Below are 19,502 nucleotides of genomic sequence, written 5' to 3'. Positions count from 1 at the left end.
CTTCCCTGCTTATTTGATCGTGATGAATTTAGTTATTATAAATTTTCAATTTCTGTAAAGTCCCTCAAGTTATTCTTTGGTCGGCGTTTCTGTATCCGAGAAATTAATGCCTAACAGAAAGCACAGATTTGCACCGAGGTCCAGGCATTTAGTATGTGTTCTAGTTTAGATAGGAAATGGCCTCCTACAAGGCTCCAGCCATTGAGAAATGACGAGGTCGTGATGACCGAGTACAATGGACGCAATGGCTGGTGCACAGTTTGGTGACATTCGGGGAGGGGAAAAACAGGATGTGGATATCAGTTGGAGGAAGTAAGTCACTGAAGCCCTTAAAGAACATCTGTTGTCACTGGTCTTTTCCTGTCTGTCCGCAGCCAGGAGAGGAGCAATCGGTTTCCGTCAAGCTCTCATGTCACAAAATGGTGGGGCACGAGCTGACGCCTCTGAGCCCATGGACCAAGCACTCTTAGGTTGTTTTCCTCCGGGGAGGCTTTGTCAGCGTGACAGAACATGACGAACATTGTTACACTTACCATATACAGCAACGGAAGACTTTCAATGTTATCTTTCTACCCGTTGTCTTTGCTATGATGCACCGTGTTTGGGGGAAGTCCAATTGGCAATAATCATGGTTCAGACAGATCCCATTGGCTAGAATACTCCACTCGTTAGGTTGTATGACTATCAACCAGGTTAAGTTGCTAGGTAAAATTGTTACAGGACCAACCCCCAATGTAAGTCCTGGCCCTGGGTCTCCATTAACATTCCCCGGGACACAGTTTTAGGGGTTTCGGAGGTGTTCTTGCATCTCCTTAGCTGGGAAAGCTAAGTGCACCCAGTAATGCCACTTTGGGTCAGAACCCTGGGTACCTTGCGCCTAGTGTCCCCTGGATCCTGTCTCATGTCCAGTCTTCTCGATGACAACTGTGTTTGGTGTCGTTTCACTGTGATAAATCTCCTCAAAGAACGGGCTTCTGCTTTCGTTGACTTCCTCCATTCATTTCCCGTTTTCTTTCCCACTGCTCTCTGTTCTACAAATTCAAAGAAATGCTGTCTTGTTTTGATCCCCCTTACATTAGATTTACTGTGCTCATGTCTCTCTGTTTTCCTGGAATAGAAGCTTATTAGCCTGTTGTGTCTAGGGCTTGTGCTGTGTCACCCCCCCCACCCCCTCCCCCGACGCCACCAATTAACCGTTGCATGTGTTTTGATCACTTGTATTATCTTTTTTTTTATGGTTTAAAATTTTCTCCAAAGACCTTTTCTTTGGTCTGTGTGTCATTTAGAAGCATTTATTTAAATCCCCAAATGTCTAGGAGTCTACCTGCTGTCTGTTTTATTTTTACTTTAATCCACTATGAATATGCCTTGTGTGGCCCATGTTCCTTTAAGATTGGAAACCACGTATCATGGCCCCAAATGGAGTCTACCCTGCTGCACATCTGGAGCAGACACCCTCATATGTGAGGCAAGCAAATATATTCCATTCCTTACCGGATGACATTTTTTAAAAATACAAATGCCAATTCAAGTCAATTTGTGCTGTTGCCCACTTCATCTATATTGTTAGTGTGTTTGTGCCTGTGAAGCTCAACGGTAACTGGCAAGCGTGCTGCTGTGTGTATCCGGTTTGTCTGTTTATCAGTTCCGTCGGTCTTGGCTGTGTGTGTTTTAACAGTCTGTTGTTAGTTGGGTACACGCCTGTGACATCTCTTCCCAGTGTTTCTTTCTTTACGATTTAGGTTGTGGCCCTGTGGTATCCCTTTCTCTGATCAGTTTTCTTTCTCTCAAGTCTTTGTCCGAAGTTAATACAGCAACGGCAGTTTCTTCTCGGGGATATTCCCATGGCATGTTTCTCTCTCCCACTACCTCCAGAAACACCTGTGTGTTTACATTTAAAGCAGATTTGCTAGGAAATCTAGTTGGGTCCCGCTTTAGTCCACTATGATAATCTCTTTTTTTCCAGGTGGGTAGTGGGCCCTCACATGTTTATAGCTGCATTTTTTCTATTGCGCTTACTCCTATTTTCATGTTTTGCTTTTTCTACCATCTCTACTTTTAACTGAATTTCTTATATGACTTAGTTTTCTCTCTTAGCTTACATCATATTTCGTTTTTAAATTATTCTAGTAGTTTCTCTAGGGTTTATAGTATAATTTCACAACTTTCAATTTTAGCTGTTAAACTTCAGTTTTAAAAAATACAGTATTTTTTATTTCTTGATAATTTCATATAATGTATTTTGATCATATCCACCCATACCCCCCCACCCAACGCCACTTCTCCTTAACTTCTTATTTTCTTTTTTCACCTGTTATCCAGTTAATGCCACCCATACATACATGAAAATGTTCAATATGAACTTTGAGGCCTTTTTAAAAATACCTTGTAGTGTTGCATTAGCAGTGTAATTACCTTATAAATGAGTAGCTCAGTGCGTTTGCACTGTTACAAAAGAATGCCTGAGACTGGATGATTAATTGAGACAGAAAGGTATTTTCCTCATGTTTTAGAGGTTAGAAGGCCAAATGAAAAGTGCCAGTATATTTGGTGTTGGGTGAAGTCTGCTTCCTTCTTCCAAGCTGGTTGATGCTGTATCCTCTGTCAGAGAGAAACACTATTCTCATGTGCTTAGAGGCAGAACAGCAAATGGGATGGACTTCCCTATCTACCCTTCTCTCTGGGTACCAAATCTCACCGATGGGGAAGGACCCCCACAATATGCTTGTCCGTCACCGTCACCACCACGCTGACCGTAACTGAACCTTGTCGCAATTGCCTTCAAACCAGAGCACAGAGCATTCTCCATTCCCTGCGCCACCCTCAGTCTCTTACGGCGGAAGCAATTCCTTCCCCTCACCCACAAACGGTTGCCATCCAATAACTTGTTGCTGTCTTTATTTTGAACAAGCTTTTGCGTGTTGGATCAGATACGGATAAAGAAAAGGTTACACACCTCCTCCTTGCAGTCTTTATGTGATATCTGGCCTACACACTTTACTTTCCATGAAGAGCTTTGGATACTTTGCAGGGCAGGTCTCCCAAAGACACACCCTCTCCACTTCCATGCGACCAGGTCCTCATTTCTTGCTCACGTGCGAAGGACAGGGGCTTTTGAATACAGGGTTCCACCTGGGTGGCTTTGATTGTCTTTGAATGCTTCAAGCAGCCAACTACGCTTGCCTCTTGCTCTCATGGTTTATGGAGAGAAGTGCGATGGTTCTTGCCTCTTGTATTAGTTAGCATTGCAGTGGCTCTCAGCCCACTCACACAGTTCCTCATGCTGTTGTGACCACAAACCGTAGAGCTAGTTTTGTTACTGCATCGTAACTGCAATTCTGCTACTGTTAAGAGCTGCAAAATAAATATTTCTGGACACAGAAGTTTGTCAGCAGGGGTCATGACCCACACATTGAGAACCACCGCTCCTGAGAACTGTAACTGGCAGAAGCCATCTTATATATTGAGGGGATTTGGTGTAGTAACTTACAGGCTGTGGTTTGGCTGTTCCAACAATGGCTGTCTCCTGGTGAAAAGGCCAAGAATATGACGTTGCTCAGTTCACAAGGCTGGGTGTCTCAGCCGGCCTTCGGTGTATGCTGGAATCCCAAGGCAGGCTCTGATAGCAGCAGAACAGATGAACTTGCCAGCAAACGTGAGGGCAAGCAGGCAAAACGTGAAAGCTTCTGTCTGCCACATCCTTTTATGAGGGCTGTTACTCGGTAGTGTGAGCTAAATCCAGGGTGGGCCTTCCCACCTCAATGACCCAGTGAAGAAAATTCTCACACTTATGCCCAGTTACTTGGGTTTTAGTTGTTTTCAGGTAGAGCCAAGTTGACAGCCAAGGTTAGCCAGTACAGTTCTATATCCATAAAGCACTTCCCCTGTCTGGTTTCTTTTGAGAATTATTCTTGATTTTCTGCAATTTGAACATGTGGTGTCAATAGACTTTCATGTTCATTGTGCTTGGTGTTCTCTGAGATTCCTAAATCTGTGGGTCCAGGATCTGTGGTTTGCCATTAACCTGGGCAAACTCTCAGCCTTTAAGCATCGCGTTTTTTCAACTCTTTCTATGTACATGTTTTTTCCTTCTGCCACATGCACCCCATGTTTTAATTGTCCTGTAGTTCTGGAATACTTTGGCTCAATTTTCCCCTTTGGTTTTCAGATGGAGGCATTTCCATTGAAATGCCTTCAAGCCTACTGACTTTCTCTTCGGCTGTATCGGTCTCATTGTCTGTCAAAGGCTTTTGTGTTTCCGTCTCTGTGTCTTAGTTTTAGCATTTTGTATTGATTCTCTGTAGGTTAGCCATCACGCTGATTTTGTACACACCCCCCTGCCCTGTTTTTACATGCTATCCATAAACATTTTTTCCGTTTATCCCCTCATGGTTACAATTCTTTTAAAAATCTGAGCTGTGAATCCTAACCAAACATAACCACCGGGTGTCTTGCAATATTGTGAAGTTGGTAACGGCATGAGTTTTGGGGGTAGGTAGGTCCCTAGCATTGGGATTCCAGAACTACTTCTTAGCATTGCAGTTTCCAACAGGATGTATTAAGAACAAAATGTGTTAGCCTGCAAAGACGTTAGAATAACTTCCATAATAAGGTCAGGATTCTTTGGATGTGAGATGGTGACGACAAAGGCTTTTGTAAAAGGACCTTGCATCTGAGAGTCCTTTGCTTTGCTGCCCTCTCTGATGGAGACACCCCCTCTAGATCTTTTCTCAGTTGACTGTCTCCCCGCATTATGCCCCTTTGTACAGTTGTCGTCACCGTGATGAAGCCTTCCATGAGCATTCTGTATAAAGATGCATCCCTCCCCTTCTGCTACAAACCTCCAATTTTATTATCTACATTATTCCACAGTGTGGTAATCTCACATAGTATACACTTCCTTATTCACTGATTTTTTTTTCAATCGCATTCAAACTAAGTGTGTAAGCTACTTTAGGATGTGTTTTATCTTCAGCTTTCAAAGAATAAAATGTTTTAGGACAATTTTCTCTGTATTCAGATAAAGGTAATATTTCAAGAATATTGAATAACATTGGTTGATAGGGAAGTCCTGTGTATATGTCAATAAAGCACTGTTGGCCAACAGGGAAGCAAGATAGGTGGGACTAGGAGTTGAGGAGGATTCTGGGAAAGAGAAACCCAGGCAGACATCTTGTAGCCGCCATAGAAGTAAGAGGTCCAGACCCTTTTCTCTGGTAAGAGAAATACTTAGATCAGCAATTATGGGTTAAATACTTAAGTCAGAGATAGCCAGTAAGAAACCAAGCAAATGGCCAACAGCATCATAATTAATATAGCCTCCTGTGTGGTTATTTGGGACTGATGCGGCTCTGGAACCAGGCTGGCAGGAAGACAACACTCTACAATTGGTGAATATTCTTTAAATGCTATGGTGCCAATGCAAATGAGGCAACGGTTTAGAGACCCATTCTCTGAGCAAACGGGCATCACAAAAGCAGGAGACAGCACGTATGTGTGCCCAGGTCTGCCTGGAGGTCCCAGCCCTTACCTCTGAGCCACCGACTTCTAACACCTTCTGGCTTTCTCTTTCAGTATGAATACTTCAATGCTGTGCTGATCAATGAAAGGGACAAAGATGGGAACTTTTTGGAACTGGGAAAAGAATTCATCTTAGCCCCCAACGACCACTTTAATAACTTGCCTGTGAACGTCAGTCTGAGTGATGTCCAAGTGCCAACGAACATGTACAACAAAGGTAAGATTCCTTGCTAATGCTCCCATCAGGAGCACACACTGAGCATATCAACACGTCATCTATGCCTAGTATCCTTCAGGTGGGGTCAGCATGAACCTGTCTGCCTGGAGGCTCTGTTCTCCATGTCAGTGTGCAGTGCAGATGTCAGCAGATATCACTTACTTTAGCTCTGCTGGCTTTGCAGTATCTGTTACAACTGGCTAGCTACTGAGCAAGCTGTAAGCACGGGTGTGTTAACAGATGTATCTGCAAAAATCACCTTGCCAGATTAAGCATGCTCACTAACCCAGTTTATCCCTCCTTTTCTCTGCTTTCCTTCCTTGGTGGTATTTAAGAAAGGAGGAGCTTCCGTGTGGCAGCTGTAGGACAAGCCATGTGCTGTCCTCTTCCCTTCCAGCATAGAGGAGTGTGGACATAGCAAGGTTCCACGTGTCCAGGTTTGACTCCTCCAAATCCATGCTTCACATGGACACTGAAGTTATTTTCCCAGCATTCCTGTCTGCCCGTTTGAGTTGGAAATTCGGTGGCCAAGGACTGGGCCCTGGTATCCAATGGCTAATCTCCCTGTTACACAGGTTTATGGTTGTGATCTTAGATGCACCTCTTGAGGTTACAGTTCCTCCCTTCTGTGATGTGTGTGTGTAAATAATAATCATGTACAAACTGGCTATGGTGGCACACTCTTGTAACTCTAGCCTTTTGGAGGGAGAAGCCGGAATATTTCCTCTTCTAAGGCCAACCTTGGGATACATAGTCAGAGGGTATAGAATGGTGTTTATGTAGCTCTATGCATTGAGCTGTCAATTTGGAGAGATCCAAAGCATATTTAGCTGAGCTGCTGAGTTGCTCTGAATCACCAGTTAAGGGGCTTGACCAACCACAAGCTTCCAATTCTGTATCTCAAGGATTTTTTTTTCTTGTGCCTGTGTCTTGTGGCTGGACACTTAATGGCTCCCTTTCTTGGTTTGCCTATTACTTACCCTTCAGAGTATGGGGAGGCAGCCCCCATTTCATTAACTATCCTGAAAGGTATTAGGGATTCCATGGTGAACCAAACATAGCCACCATCTTCAAAGAATTTGCAGCCTGGTATGGAGTAGACTGGTAATGAGGTAGCCGAAAACTGGGTGTCACCATTATAGGCATATCTCTGCAAGCCAGAGCACAGCGAAGTCCAGGGAACAGGCCTTCCCTTGCTCATATGGATAGGGAATAAGTAGCTATTCTTCCTCAATCCTCTTTTGAAAGGTGCCATCAATCTAGACTGCCTTCGGGGAACTTGGGACTGGGCCATTTCTGGGTTTCTTCGGGACCAAATGGAGCCTTGGCTTGTCATCCGGCATTGCCCAACAGAGGGGTCAGCCCTCCAGGATAGCGGTAGTAGCTGATGAAGAGTTAAATAAAACTGCCTCTTTTTGCGGTGTTGCTGGCAGAAAAAGCTTTTACTGGAGTTAAATATGCTCTGAACAGAAGATGAAAAATGAACATGATTTTATAGAGTAATTTCAGACATGAAACAACCCAGAATGGTCTTTTAAAACATGACAGTGACTTCAAGGTTGGTTGAACCATTAGCACCATGATAGAGATTTAATTGCATCCTGGGATTTAAAGGGATAATTGTACCTTTCAGTGGCAGTAATGTGTAGGGGACTCACATTGTCATTGGTCACACAAGCTTTAAAATCTCCTCATGAAGATTGCTAGGCAGAACCCTAACGGTCTGAGGATTTGGGCTATAGGAGATGAATAATTAGATTTAAGTCATCCTTGGCAGTCCTTGTGGGATCTGCCTGTCACCTCCTACCCAGGTTCAACTGTCACCCTGCCAGGCTGTGGGAAGTGAACCAGGGTCAGCCAGGGGCTATATCTTGTCTCAGCCAGGCAAGGAGTAACTGCCCATGGGGGGGCTTTAAGAAAATTCTTAACTCTATTCTAACTCAAACCAGCCTCCCAAAGTCTCTTTTCATGTTTAGAAGGCCTCCCGCTCAGATCTAGTTACTGATGACATGTACACAAAACACATGCTCTGGGCTTGGTCCCTGGCTCTCATGTGCCTGGGGTGGAAACCTAGCCTTCAGCAAAGGAATCCAGGGCACGGGTCTTCTCCCCCAGCAGTTTGGACCCCGTGAACAGTGTTTGATGCTTCTGAGTTGCTGCTGTGTGCTTCATTGTGGAGAGGAATTTCCAGCTGTAGGAGAAAGTGGTGGATAACTCTAAAAGCAACCCCCCCCACTTTCTGCCTCCGTAGCAACCAGGCCAGGGCTTCCCTCTGTGGTTGCCACGCTATGGTTGCCATTTTCTTAGCTATAGAAGATACTGCGGCTTTAATACATGGTGACAGATAGGCAAATCCCACAGGGACTCAAGAGAGCCGGTTTTTCTGGGCTCTATAGACAAGCCTTTGAGTAGTCTTTGGCTTTGGATACGGTGGAGTCTTTACTAACCATTCCTAGCCGATCTCGAGGGGCTGTGAGTCTGACCCCGAGAGACAGGAACGTCTGTGTCTCTAGAGCTGTGTCTCCCAGAAGTGAAGTGCAGGGCTGGAACTTTTGTGAAGCTCTGGTGGTCAGGCAGAGGATTGGGAAAACCAGCACCCTTTTGCTGAGTGTCTTTTAGGCATGTCCAACCTTTGACATTGCAACCCGATGCAATTTACAAAGCTCACACCCAAGAAGTCCACAGTGGAGCTCTAAAATCAGTCACAAGTTAACTTCATGGTGTTTCACTGAGCTTCTGGCTTTGTGTTGGGCTACATTCATAGGTATCTTGGAGTCCATGATGCCCCAGGGGTCACCAGTAGGGTGCACTCTAAGAAGGCAAAAGCATGTAAGATTTGTGTACCCATGCCATGTGTAGACATATACACACCTGTACATCTTAGGCGTTATGTGCGGGTGGTGTGTATACATATGCGTATGACCCATGTGTATGTGTGAAAGAAAATGCCTTGTTCTCCAAGCCGACGCCACTGTTTCCAGTTCTCTCCTCTGTCCCCCCAGTTGATAGACAGCCCCTCCATTCTTTCCAAGTGACTTCCTCCTCGTTTCATCGCTCAGCATTAATTCCTGTTACCCTTGCCTTCCCCATCTCTGCTTCTTCAACGCCCATCCTTTTTGAAAAAAACTTAAAATAAGATAACAGCCCCGATGCAGCCTCCTTAGCTCCTCCAGACCTTGGCGGTGTACATGCCTTTGTGTCCTGGGCATGTGCTGCTTCTGTGCCTTCTCTCTGCCCTTGGCCTGCAGCGCCAGCCCTGGTGTCCCTTTGTCTTAGGCTCCCTGCGGGTTATTTGCTGATGTCTGCTCGCCTAGTCAGCCAGCACTGAGATGACGCTCCATGGTTTTTGCAAGCAGCAGAGAACATGCTCTGGCTAATTCGAATGAAAGAGAAACTATAAAGACACCGGGTGCTTTACAAACCTCCGACAAAAGAAGGAAGGCTTGGAATAAGTTTGCTTAGAACGGGGGCTGCTGGGAGCCAGGGCCAGATCCAGAATCTGCCTGCTGAGAATCTTGCGTCCCTGTGGCTTACACCACCATCAAATCTGTGATGACACACACGTGTGCATCTCATCTCTTCCTCCATGACTTGGAGTGCATCATGAGTTACACGCTGGAGGAGGCTTTGCTAGAAATTAGGAGTAGGTAAGGATGCCTGGCACGTGGTGGCCACAACAGTATGAATGCTGTGGCTTCAATGGATGTGTCCCTTAAAATTCATAGTTAATACCTCGTCACAGGGTGAGGGGCGTCAGAAAGTAGGTCCCTTGGGAGGTACTGAGGAGCTGAACTCTGGGGTTGAGGGGGTTTCTGGTTAGTGATACTGGGATACTGAGCATGGGAGGTTGGGCTCTGACAGCTTCTGGTAGAGTCCAAGAAATGCTCTGTGGAGTCTCAGAAGTCTAGTCAGGACACGGTGGGCGGGGTGGGGGTGGGGAAGCCATCAGAAGCTCATGGAAGCTATGAGGCTAGGCGGCTAGAGTTGACAACTTGATCAGGAAGTGTTGTGTAGTGTACCTTGGAATATTTTCACCCTAAAAGACTAAGAAGGAGGGGCAATCTGGATCTTGCTTGGAGAACATCCAGGGGAGAGGAACGTGCGTGGCTCAGGCCTAGAGGGCGATGGTGGGAAGCCCAGGGCCTGGAGTCCCAGAGTGCAAGTAGTGCTATCTAGAATGATGAACCCGTGAGGGAAGGAACCCCAATATGATACCCTGCGTGTGGTACACAGACAACAAACGCTTGCTGCAGGGAGCAAACGAGTGAAGGGAAAATTGAAAACTCGATTGCGTTTTAATCCTGCATGGAAGAACAGAAGTTCTGCTGAGGAAGTACCCGGGTTTGCTTCTTCCTCTCATTGCTTTGCTGGGGCAGGGATGGGGGGGGAGTACACACTGCCCCAGCAGAGGTGATAGGAAGGTATGAATTGCAGGATGATGTTTAGGATATCCGTTTATGTTCTAGGCTTCCCAGAGGAAGTACCAGTCAGACCAAGCGTGGGCCCTCGGGCTATGCTGCACTTGGAGGCCCTGTGAAATGATAGTAGCTTCCGGAAAACCCATCCCCAGTGTTGCAGAGGCTGAGGGACTGGTTTGTCTGCTGCAGTGCAACAGGTTCTTCCAAGACAGCTCAGAGACAGAGACAAGGTCTAACGAGGCAGACTCTAGTCTCCGGCTAAGAAGACGAGTATGTGCTGTAGGGCAGTCAGGCCCCCTCTGGCTTTGCATCTGTCAGATGTCTCAACCTATTTTTCAAGATAAAATGCAAAATGCATTTTGCCAAGCACTTTCCCTCTTAATTACATGTGTATATGCTGAAGAAAATTTAATCCATATGTTTCTGATTTGTTTACACAGAAATCATTAAAATGTTGTTTACGAAGAGCCATTTGATGTGCAAGAAGCCTTCACAAGCCCTTTAAAAAAGCCGTTTAAAGTTTCTTGCTCTTCTTTTTGCATATGTGGGTGGGGGCAACATGGGGGGAAGGGGGTTAGCGAGCACCAGGGCTGACCTGGTAAGGGTAGAAATGAATTCCAACTCTAATGGTTTGTTTTCTTCTTGGGATTCTGAACCGAATCCGGTGGAGGCTCGGCTCCTGCCTTCCTGCCTGTCTGCTGGCTCCTCTAGAGTGTGGAAGTGAGGGCTATGGAATAGAATTCAGGGTCAAGATTAGAGAACTCAGACCAAAGCAAGGCCTCAGCTCCAGAGAAAAACAATCAAGACACCTGTCCTCCCCCCCCCAGCCTGGTAGCTGCTTGATTACCAGGGTCCTCACCAAGGCCCCCTGGAACTACCTCTGGCCAAACCTCTAGTGTGAGCGGAAGGATTCAAGTCCAGCGGACAACTCCTCTACACTTCCCAATTTCTGTGCGTGCACACAAAGGCCAGCATGTGTACACACACACACATTTGCATTTTTTCCACAAGTGCTATTAATGGAAGAAGGGCATCACGGTGCCTTTTATGCCTCTCAACACTGCAGGCTGGTATTTGGCTTAGAGATTATACATAGGTAGAAAGAAGGATGGATGGATGCATGTATGTCATGTAACCTCCCTTAGAGGTGCGCGGTCCCTACTGCTTCTTACTGTCCATGCGTGTGGTCAGTACATGAGCATGACCCCTCCCAGCATCTCAGTGACAACAATTCCTTAGGCTATAAGCTACAGTCAGGATGAAATCTTTCCATCTCCTCTGTCTAGCATTGAGTCCAAGGAGGCAAACCTTGGTGGCATCACTCTAGCTACCATTGCTGCAGGTGGAGAATGAGTTTGTGTCCTTACCCAAGTCTTCTGTGACACCATCCCTACATCCCTGGGCTGCTTCCACTCCAGCCACTGCCCTGTGATGCTGTAGGGTTGTTTCCAAAGCCACCAAGGAAGCTTTGGATAGTGGTGGGACTTGACCGGCAGGGTTGCTCGGGACTGGGGAAAGTCTTTCACCCTCTGAGCCTCCGTTTCCTGGTCTATAAGGCTGCAGGTCATTTGTAGCATTGAAGGAAGTGGGATTATAACATCAAGCATAGTGCCTGGCATAAAGACTCCTTGTGTTTTGTTCGTTTGTGATTCCCTTTCTCTGCCATTGCAGAATGGTAACTTTATTTAATTAACACTCTTATGCAACATACTTTGAACACATCTCCCCTCCCCCAGATCCTCTCCACTTTCCTCCTGACCAACTTTATGCTTTCTCTCTCTTCTCTTTTACAACAGAGCAAAGCCAAGAAACAAAAACAAAAATCAAAACAGACAAAACCCAGTAAGACAATAAAATAAAAAAGGCCAAAATAGCAAAAAGAAACAAAAAGTTCACAAAAATACTGTTGAGTACATTTTGTGTTAGCTAACTACTCCTGGGCACGGGGTCTGCCCTAGAGTGTGGTTTACATATCCAATGATACTCCAGTGGGAAAACTAATTTTCCCTTTGCCAGTGGCAATCAATTGCAGATAACTTCTCGGCTAGGGGTGGGGCCGGGTGTTCACTCCCTCCTCTCAGTGCTGTCTACCTTGAGCCTGTGCCTGGTGTGCGCCCACAGTCTCTGTGTTCTCATATGTGCGCTGGTTCTGTTGTATCTGGAAGACACTGTTTCTTTGGTGTCATCTGTCTCCTCTGGCTCTTACAGACTTTACACCTCCCTTTCCCTGTGGGAGAGTGTCGGGAGTGGAGGACAGGGTGACGAAGACGTCCCAGTTAGGACTGAGAGTCCCAAAGTCTCACCATCTCTGCATATTTTCCTATTGTGGGTCTCTGGGTTCATTCCCATCTACTGCAAGAAGGAGTCTAATGTGGGTGGAGTCTTCACTGGTCTATCCTTGTAACAGTCTGTCATTAGGAGTCAATTAGTATTAGTATTTTAGTATTAGGTTTTCCCCTAGACGTAAGGCTTGGTCACTTTAGCAGTGTCAGGTATTGGGTTCCATCTCACGGAGTGGACCTGAAATCTAATAAAAAATGGTTGGTTACTCCCATAACGTCTGCACACCTATTACACCCGTATATGTTTGCAGGCAGGTTGCTGTTGTGGGTCAAAGGGTTCGTTATGGGTTGATAAGGATGACGACCTTTCTCCTCAGATAGCATGCAGAGTACATTCCAGGACCATGGATGCTAGTCAGTAGGTGTGGTTCTCTTAGACTCTAGACTACAGACAGCTGCAGATGGCACATGCTCGCCCACGTTGCCCTGTCCAAACCTGAAGAGGATGCTTGCCTCCTAGCACAGAAGTTCCTTCCCAGCACCACTGTTGGAAAGCCAAAGTACGGCAGCAAATGGGAATCCAGAGAACTGCCTTTTTGTTTGTTTGTTTGTTTTTACGAGACAGGGTTTCTCTGTATTGTTTTGGAGGCTGTTGGTCCAGCCCGGCCTCGAACTCATAGAGATCCGCCTGCCTCTGCCTCCCGAGTGCTGGGATTAAAGGCGTGCGCCACCACCGCCCAGCGATAACTGCCATTTTTAACAGGCTACCTCGCCCATCTTTGTCCTGGTCGTGCTAGATTCCAGGACTGGGATCTTCCTGAGGTCTTTATTTTGGGTCCACATCTGTCTGGGTTGCTTTCCCCTTCCCCCGATCATCCGGACAGAGCCATCCTTTCCTAAGAGCCCAGTCTCCTTTACTTCTTTGTCTATGGCCCTAGCCTTCTCCCCAGAGCTTTTCTCTGGCCCCTCATATATGTCCCCTAGGAGTTCTGACCCCTCTCTCTCTTTTTCTGTTCATCACGTTATATCTGGCTTCTTTTTGCATGAGTATAGCTCCTTGAACTTTGGGGTACAGAGCTGTCCCTTTATCTCGTTGGGGATGTGCCAGAGGACCCAGACATCCACAGAAATCACTGGATTAAACTGAGTCCCACTGTGCACAGTCCTCTGGCCCCTTTGCCTGTTTGTTTGTCCTTTGTGCTGTCTGTCTGTGTGTGTAAGTTTTACTTTTCTTCATGTTTCGGAAGCTACTGGTCTGTAAGTGTATGCCTCACATGCCACTGTTCTCTAGGTTGTTTAATTCATCTTTTTGATCTCCCACTTTTAAAGGTATGGAAATCAAATGGAGCCTTGCTGTTGGATGGAAACCAGACCTAGGCTAGAGAAACTCTTAAGACGAAGGTTGGGGCAGAAAGAGTCTTGGCCCCACGGCGATGATTGACAGTGTTTCCTTCCAGTCCCCTGGCCTGATTCTGACATTCCTGAACCATGACAGTAACTGTCCAGAGTCCAAGTGTGTAATTGGTTTATTTTACCTCTTAAGAAAATGACTTAAAATGTGAAGTTATTCCGAGATAATAACCTTGCTCGGGCACTTGTCATGTGGACTGCTTTGAGTGGCAGAAGAAACGGAAGGGGGGGGGCGTTTAACACCCTGGGAATGGCTGCGGTGGGCGCTGCAGCTGGGGTGACAGGTGGGAAGGCAGGTTAAGAATGTTCTCCCTGGTCCAGTTCAACCTGTTACCCACTCCACTCCTGTGCCTGTGAACGAGGAACCACTTTGCTAAGGAAACACAGGTTGGCCAATGAAATTTAACAAGAAACATGGAGACAGTCAGGAAGTCCTATGGAATGCCCCAGGCTTTCTTGGTAGCAATATCCGGGGTGCTTAGCCCTTGTTCATGGCCTGTGAAGCATGAGTGATATTCCTTCCCTATGACTCGGTGCACCGCTCTCACAGAAGGGCTAAGTCCTGACTCTTGCTTATGTATGCAATCTATTCCTTCCCTATGACTCGGTGCACCGCTCTCACAGAAGGGCTAAGTCCTGACTCTTGCTTATGTATGCAATAGACACTCTGGTAGCACCTGGCACTGGGAGTGGTTGTGAGGATTCGATGGAACAGTGTGTGTGTGTGTGTGTGTGTGTGTGTGTGTGTGTGTGTGTGTGTGTGTTAGGCATTGGGCCCTGTGGTGCTTTGTGGTAAAAACTTTGAGACAGTCGTGATTGTGAGTGTCATTCTAAGAAGGGTGACAGTGGAGTCCCCGGTGGTATGGCTCATGCCTGGGGATGTCTGTGACTCTGAGCCAAGAGGCATTCGTTTTTCTCCCGTGTCTCACAAACTTACCACGTCAGTTGTCATTCCTGATACTCGGTGAACAGAGTGTGGTGTGAGATCAGAGATGCAGGTCCTAAGGGTTGAACTACCCCTTCCTTAGGTGTCCCTGTCACCATCTGCACAGGTGCCCTAAGCTCACTCATTTTCCTCGGACTTAGAGAAGCTCTTTGTGTGGAAGTCGACGTGGTTTTCATTAGTGTCGTTGTCGATAGTATGGTGTGTGGCTTGACGTAGTAATGATCGCTTTCCTCTTGTCTGGGACTCGGGGCTCCCACAGGGACCTGGGGATTCCAGCTGTTGTGTGTCACCAGCCTTGGGAGAGACATGAAGAGAGTCTTTTCTCACATTCTTCTGTTTTTCACAAATCCAAGCTAATGGAACCCTCTGTCCTTTAAAATGCAGTGCTTACCAGCAAGAATGTCCTTGTAGACATGGACGCCATCAATTTTCTTCCTTTAGATAACACGTGGTGTTTATTGTGTGCCAGGCACATGATTTAGTACAATGTCATCCTACACATAACTCAGCAATATAGGAACTATATTAGTCTTGGTCACCAGATGAGAAAATTGAGGTTATGGAGTGCCTATGAATCACTCAGTAAAGTAGACAAGTCATATGAGCCCAGCATGGTGACTCCAGAACCCCCCAGTCACAAAGCTTCTCCGTCCTGTGCCCTGCCTGCCACCATTTCTACCACCCCAAGGGTCTGCCTGTGTGTTTAGCAAGCTGCATCCTGGGTGTTTACATGCACACTTCACATGTGCAGAAATTTCAAGTCTCCATTTTTGTCAAATTGTGCTATTTTCTTCCCAGCATGTGAAAAATCCATGCAAAATGAAAAGTACTCTTACTTTACATAAACACTTCCAGTCTCCTCCCTTCATCAAATCATGTTACAGCAGAGAGTGTTCTAAAAATGTAAAACAAATTCTATTTATCAGAGTACCAATAAGTACCAGCTATTTGTACTTGCTGGAGATGAGACAGATCCACATTTAATCCTGCAAACCTCCACATCCAAATACACAGGAGATGAGGGAGGGAAGAAGGAATGATTTACAATGCAAAAAAAAAGGCACTTGGCACAGCCAGAGAGTGCACTGTAATGTGCTTATAGTTTGGATATGAAATGTCCTGCACAGGCTTATGTGTTTGAACACACTGGGATGTGGATGCTAGTGACCTGTTACAGAGCTCAGGGGCTAGGGATAGAAGGTTGTAGGTTGACTAGATTTCGGGCACAGAATCTCTGTTTCCTGATACATCAAGATGTAAAGAACCCTATCTGCACCCTCCTTGCCTCTGTGTCTACCATGTCTTTCCTGCAAGGATGAACTGTACTCTCTTACACAGTAGCCCAGTTCTCTCTCTCCAGTAGCATCATCCAGGTATTTTGTCACAGCAAAAATAAAAATAAAATAAAATAACTACTACAGAAAACACATCCTGAGAAGTGGGGTCAGCATTACTGTGATAAGCCTGACCGTGAGGTTCAGAGGCCTTTGAACTGGCTTGCAGGAGGGGTGTGGAAGAGTTTGGCAGTATGAGCTAGGAAAGCCCTAGGACACTATAAGCCATTCCGGTAGGATTTTGTGTAACCAGAATACTAATAGAAACACACACACACACACACACACACACACACACACACACACACACACACATATATATATATATATATATATATATATATATATATGTTTTAGAGGGGAAGGAAGAGTGTGTTGGGAATAGAGGTAGAAGTCATTCATGTTACATTCTGGAAAAGTATTTGGCTATGTCCTTTCCATGTCCTGAAAACTTGAAGGAGTCTAAAAAAAATGACTGATTTGTTTAGCAAAGGAAATTTCAAGGCAGTGCAACATTTAGGCTGTAGCATGGTTACTGTTTACTGGCTTTAGTCTGATTTATCCTAAGTGTAAGTGGGACCGACCAACCGGAAAAAAAATGTGAAAGATATATAGTTGGTGAAGAAAGGAAAACAAGTGAGTTTATTGTTGTAAAGTATCTGAAGGCAAAATGCCTGGAGACAAAGTTGCAACTACAGGTGAGCAATTAGCATAAGCAAAGAGGATCTACCGACTTGGCCGGGAAAGCACAGAAGGTACTGAGAAGGTAAGACCTCAGTCATTAGGAGCCTCCAGGAATGATAATGAAACTTATCTTTAGAAAAAAGTCATTTCAAAGGATGGAACTTTAAAAGTGAGTGGCCGAACAGGGACTACCACTGCAGAGGTAGTTTGCTTCAACCGTATCACCTAAGGGCGTGTTTTTCAAAGGTCAGCCATTTAGAATCTTGAAGGACCCTTGCCGCTCTAGTGAAATCTAGAGCCATCAGAACTTGATGACATTGGACATTTTTGCTGGTTTTACTGGCAGATGGAAAGCAGCAGTTACAGTGCGGGAGGCTTCTTGTACCAAGTTACAGCAGTTACAGTGCGGGGAAGCTTCTTGTACCCAGGTTCCAAAAAATTTACTGAGTCTGGGCAATGCACATAGTAGGATTTATTCCTTGCATGGAACTCCAAAGCCAACGTGTATAAATATTTCCTAAGCTGTTTTAGCCGGATATTGTATGTATGTATATATTGTGGCAGCAATAGTCCTTTAATACAGATGATGCTGGCCTGGGAGAGAAGAAGTTTCTCTCTAGAAGGATTCTGTGGAAGGTCTGCTGATGAGTGTCAGAACCAGGGGGGCACCTCTCCTCAACCGTGAAGAACATTTTATATTTTGAATATAAATGAACTCAAGAATTTCGGGGTCAGACTGGAAACCCAGACAGATCTGAAGTATGGCTTTCTATACTGGAGAAGCAGCTGTGCAGTCTTGTCTGTGTATCCCTTCATACTGAGCCAGTAGGCTTACTGGGAGACTCTTTGAAATGCAGCCCCTAGGCTTTCATGGACTTTTGGAAGTAAGAGAGGTCCTGATGGAGACCCTTGACTTCTGTGACCAATGATGTACACAGGGCAGTCCTTTTATCTTACTCACCGTCTCGGACACCATGCTGGAACCTAGTGCTGCGCCAGGGACATGTGTTACAGGGGAGTCTGTGTCAGAGCTCCCGTGTAGGCTGGGTACTTCCTGGCAGCATCACAGGTAGGTCTTGAGAGCAGGGTTCCCAGTCTCAGATATAGTCTGCGTTCAGGGTCACTCTGTCTTCAAGGTGACGTTTCAATGCCCATGCCTTAGGTTGCTAACATAGAACACTTAGTGGTCTTACAAAGTTCTCCTGCTATCTCTTGCCACACAATGTAGACATTCCGGTTTTCCAATAACTAAAGGGCCATTGTCTTTCCTCTTCATTCTGAAGGCAAAGTTCATTTTTGTACATCTCCAATCTTGTTCCTCTCCCCCACCCCCATTTCATGACTATAAGGCAAGTCCTGAGAGGTTCTGCCTCGACAGCTCTATTTTACTGCTGCTCATTCAGAGATCGTCTTTCTGTGCGTCTCCATGTGCACAAAGATGCTACGTGCTGTTATTTTAACCTCCGGCAGCGGATTAATCCACATCTTTAGAGATAAAGCACTGTAGAATAATTCTACATAGTCTCTTCTACCAAGGTGAAATCCAGACTGCAACTAAGTCCTCACTCACATCTGGCCTTTTCCATTGGTGCATGAAAACAGCTGATCTCTCAGGGCATTTCTTCTTCTCTTGTGTCAGCTTTAGTCAAGTTCACGAGCTAGCTCTAAGGGCCTTCAGCCGTATCTAACCTTCAGAGAGTTTCCAGGGCACACTTTCATGTTCTCCACTGGGGAACTGGCAGATCAAAGAGCTCATGAGGAGAGTTATTTGAAGCTTCAAACTTATGACTCCTAGGGGTCCCTGTGATGGGCCAGCATCTGTAAAGCAGTGGAGGCTCCCTCCACTGGAGTGGGAGCCCGGGGAAAGGCTAGACCCACCTTCTCCATGTTCCTGTGGAAGAAGTGGTGGCAGTTTGTCTTGTTACAAACCAGGCTGCACAGAACATCTACAAGCTGTTGTTCTTGCTCTGTTCCCTTGGATATCAAGAAAGGGTTACCATCCTTTTCACAAAAGCAAGCAAACAAACAAACAAAAATACACACACACACACACATACAAAACGTAATTGCTTTAGTTGACATACAAAATAATGGGTTTTATTGTGATGCATTCCCATATATACGCCATTTTATTTTGCTCACATTCCCCCAAACTACGGCCCATTCCTTTCCCCCCTCTCACCCTTTTCTCCTGCTAGCCCCTCCCCTCCCCTGCCCCAGGTAGTCTCCCTCATGCTTTCCTTTATGTGGATGGAAATAGTTAAATATAAATTCTTCATATAAGAGATAACATTGTGGTTTGGATTTCCCACCCTTTTTATTCTCTATTGTTCCTAACTCCCCTTTTCCTTAAGCCCCATCATTCCCTGCAATGTGTCCTCCTGCTTTCCTGTCACGTGTATTTTTAAAAATATAGACTGTTGCATAGGAGAGACAGCATTCGACATTTGTCTCTGAACCTGGCTTACTTCGTTTACCAGGGCTATCTTCACGTCCCTCTTCTCACCTTGTGAGTTTTCTCTTGCCCGTCTGCCTTGGGATAACTCCTACCATTTACTCATTGGGAGTGACATCATGTCATATCGGGAGGTAACAAAGGGATGGTTTAATCAATTATTTGCTAATTTGTTTCTCTATTGTGGATTAAGATAGGACCATCCCAAGAATTCATATGTTGCATCTCAGAACCTT

General features: G+C 45.7%; 1 protein-coding gene across 1 annotated transcript in view; it reads left to right on the top strand.

Annotated features, from left to right (window-relative positions):
- The window catches only part of Cacna2d3 (calcium voltage-gated channel auxiliary subunit alpha2delta 3), an 812,900-nt gene that overhangs the window by 335,442 nt on the left and 457,956 nt on the right, over positions 1-19,502 (top strand). Inside the window, 1 exon segment of the mRNA XM_040747790.1 lies at positions 5,575-5,737. Within this exon segment, the coding sequence (XP_040603724.1) occupies positions 5,575-5,737 (163 nt within the window).

This window comes from Mesocricetus auratus, unplaced genomic scaffold (assembly GCF_017639785.1).
Source record: "Mesocricetus auratus isolate SY011 unplaced genomic scaffold, BCM_Maur_2.0 Super-Scaffold_100006, whole genome shotgun sequence".
NCBI lineage: Eukaryota > Metazoa > Chordata > Mammalia > Rodentia > Cricetidae > Mesocricetus > Mesocricetus auratus.
This window is presented reverse-complemented; position numbering and strand designations above follow the sequence as displayed.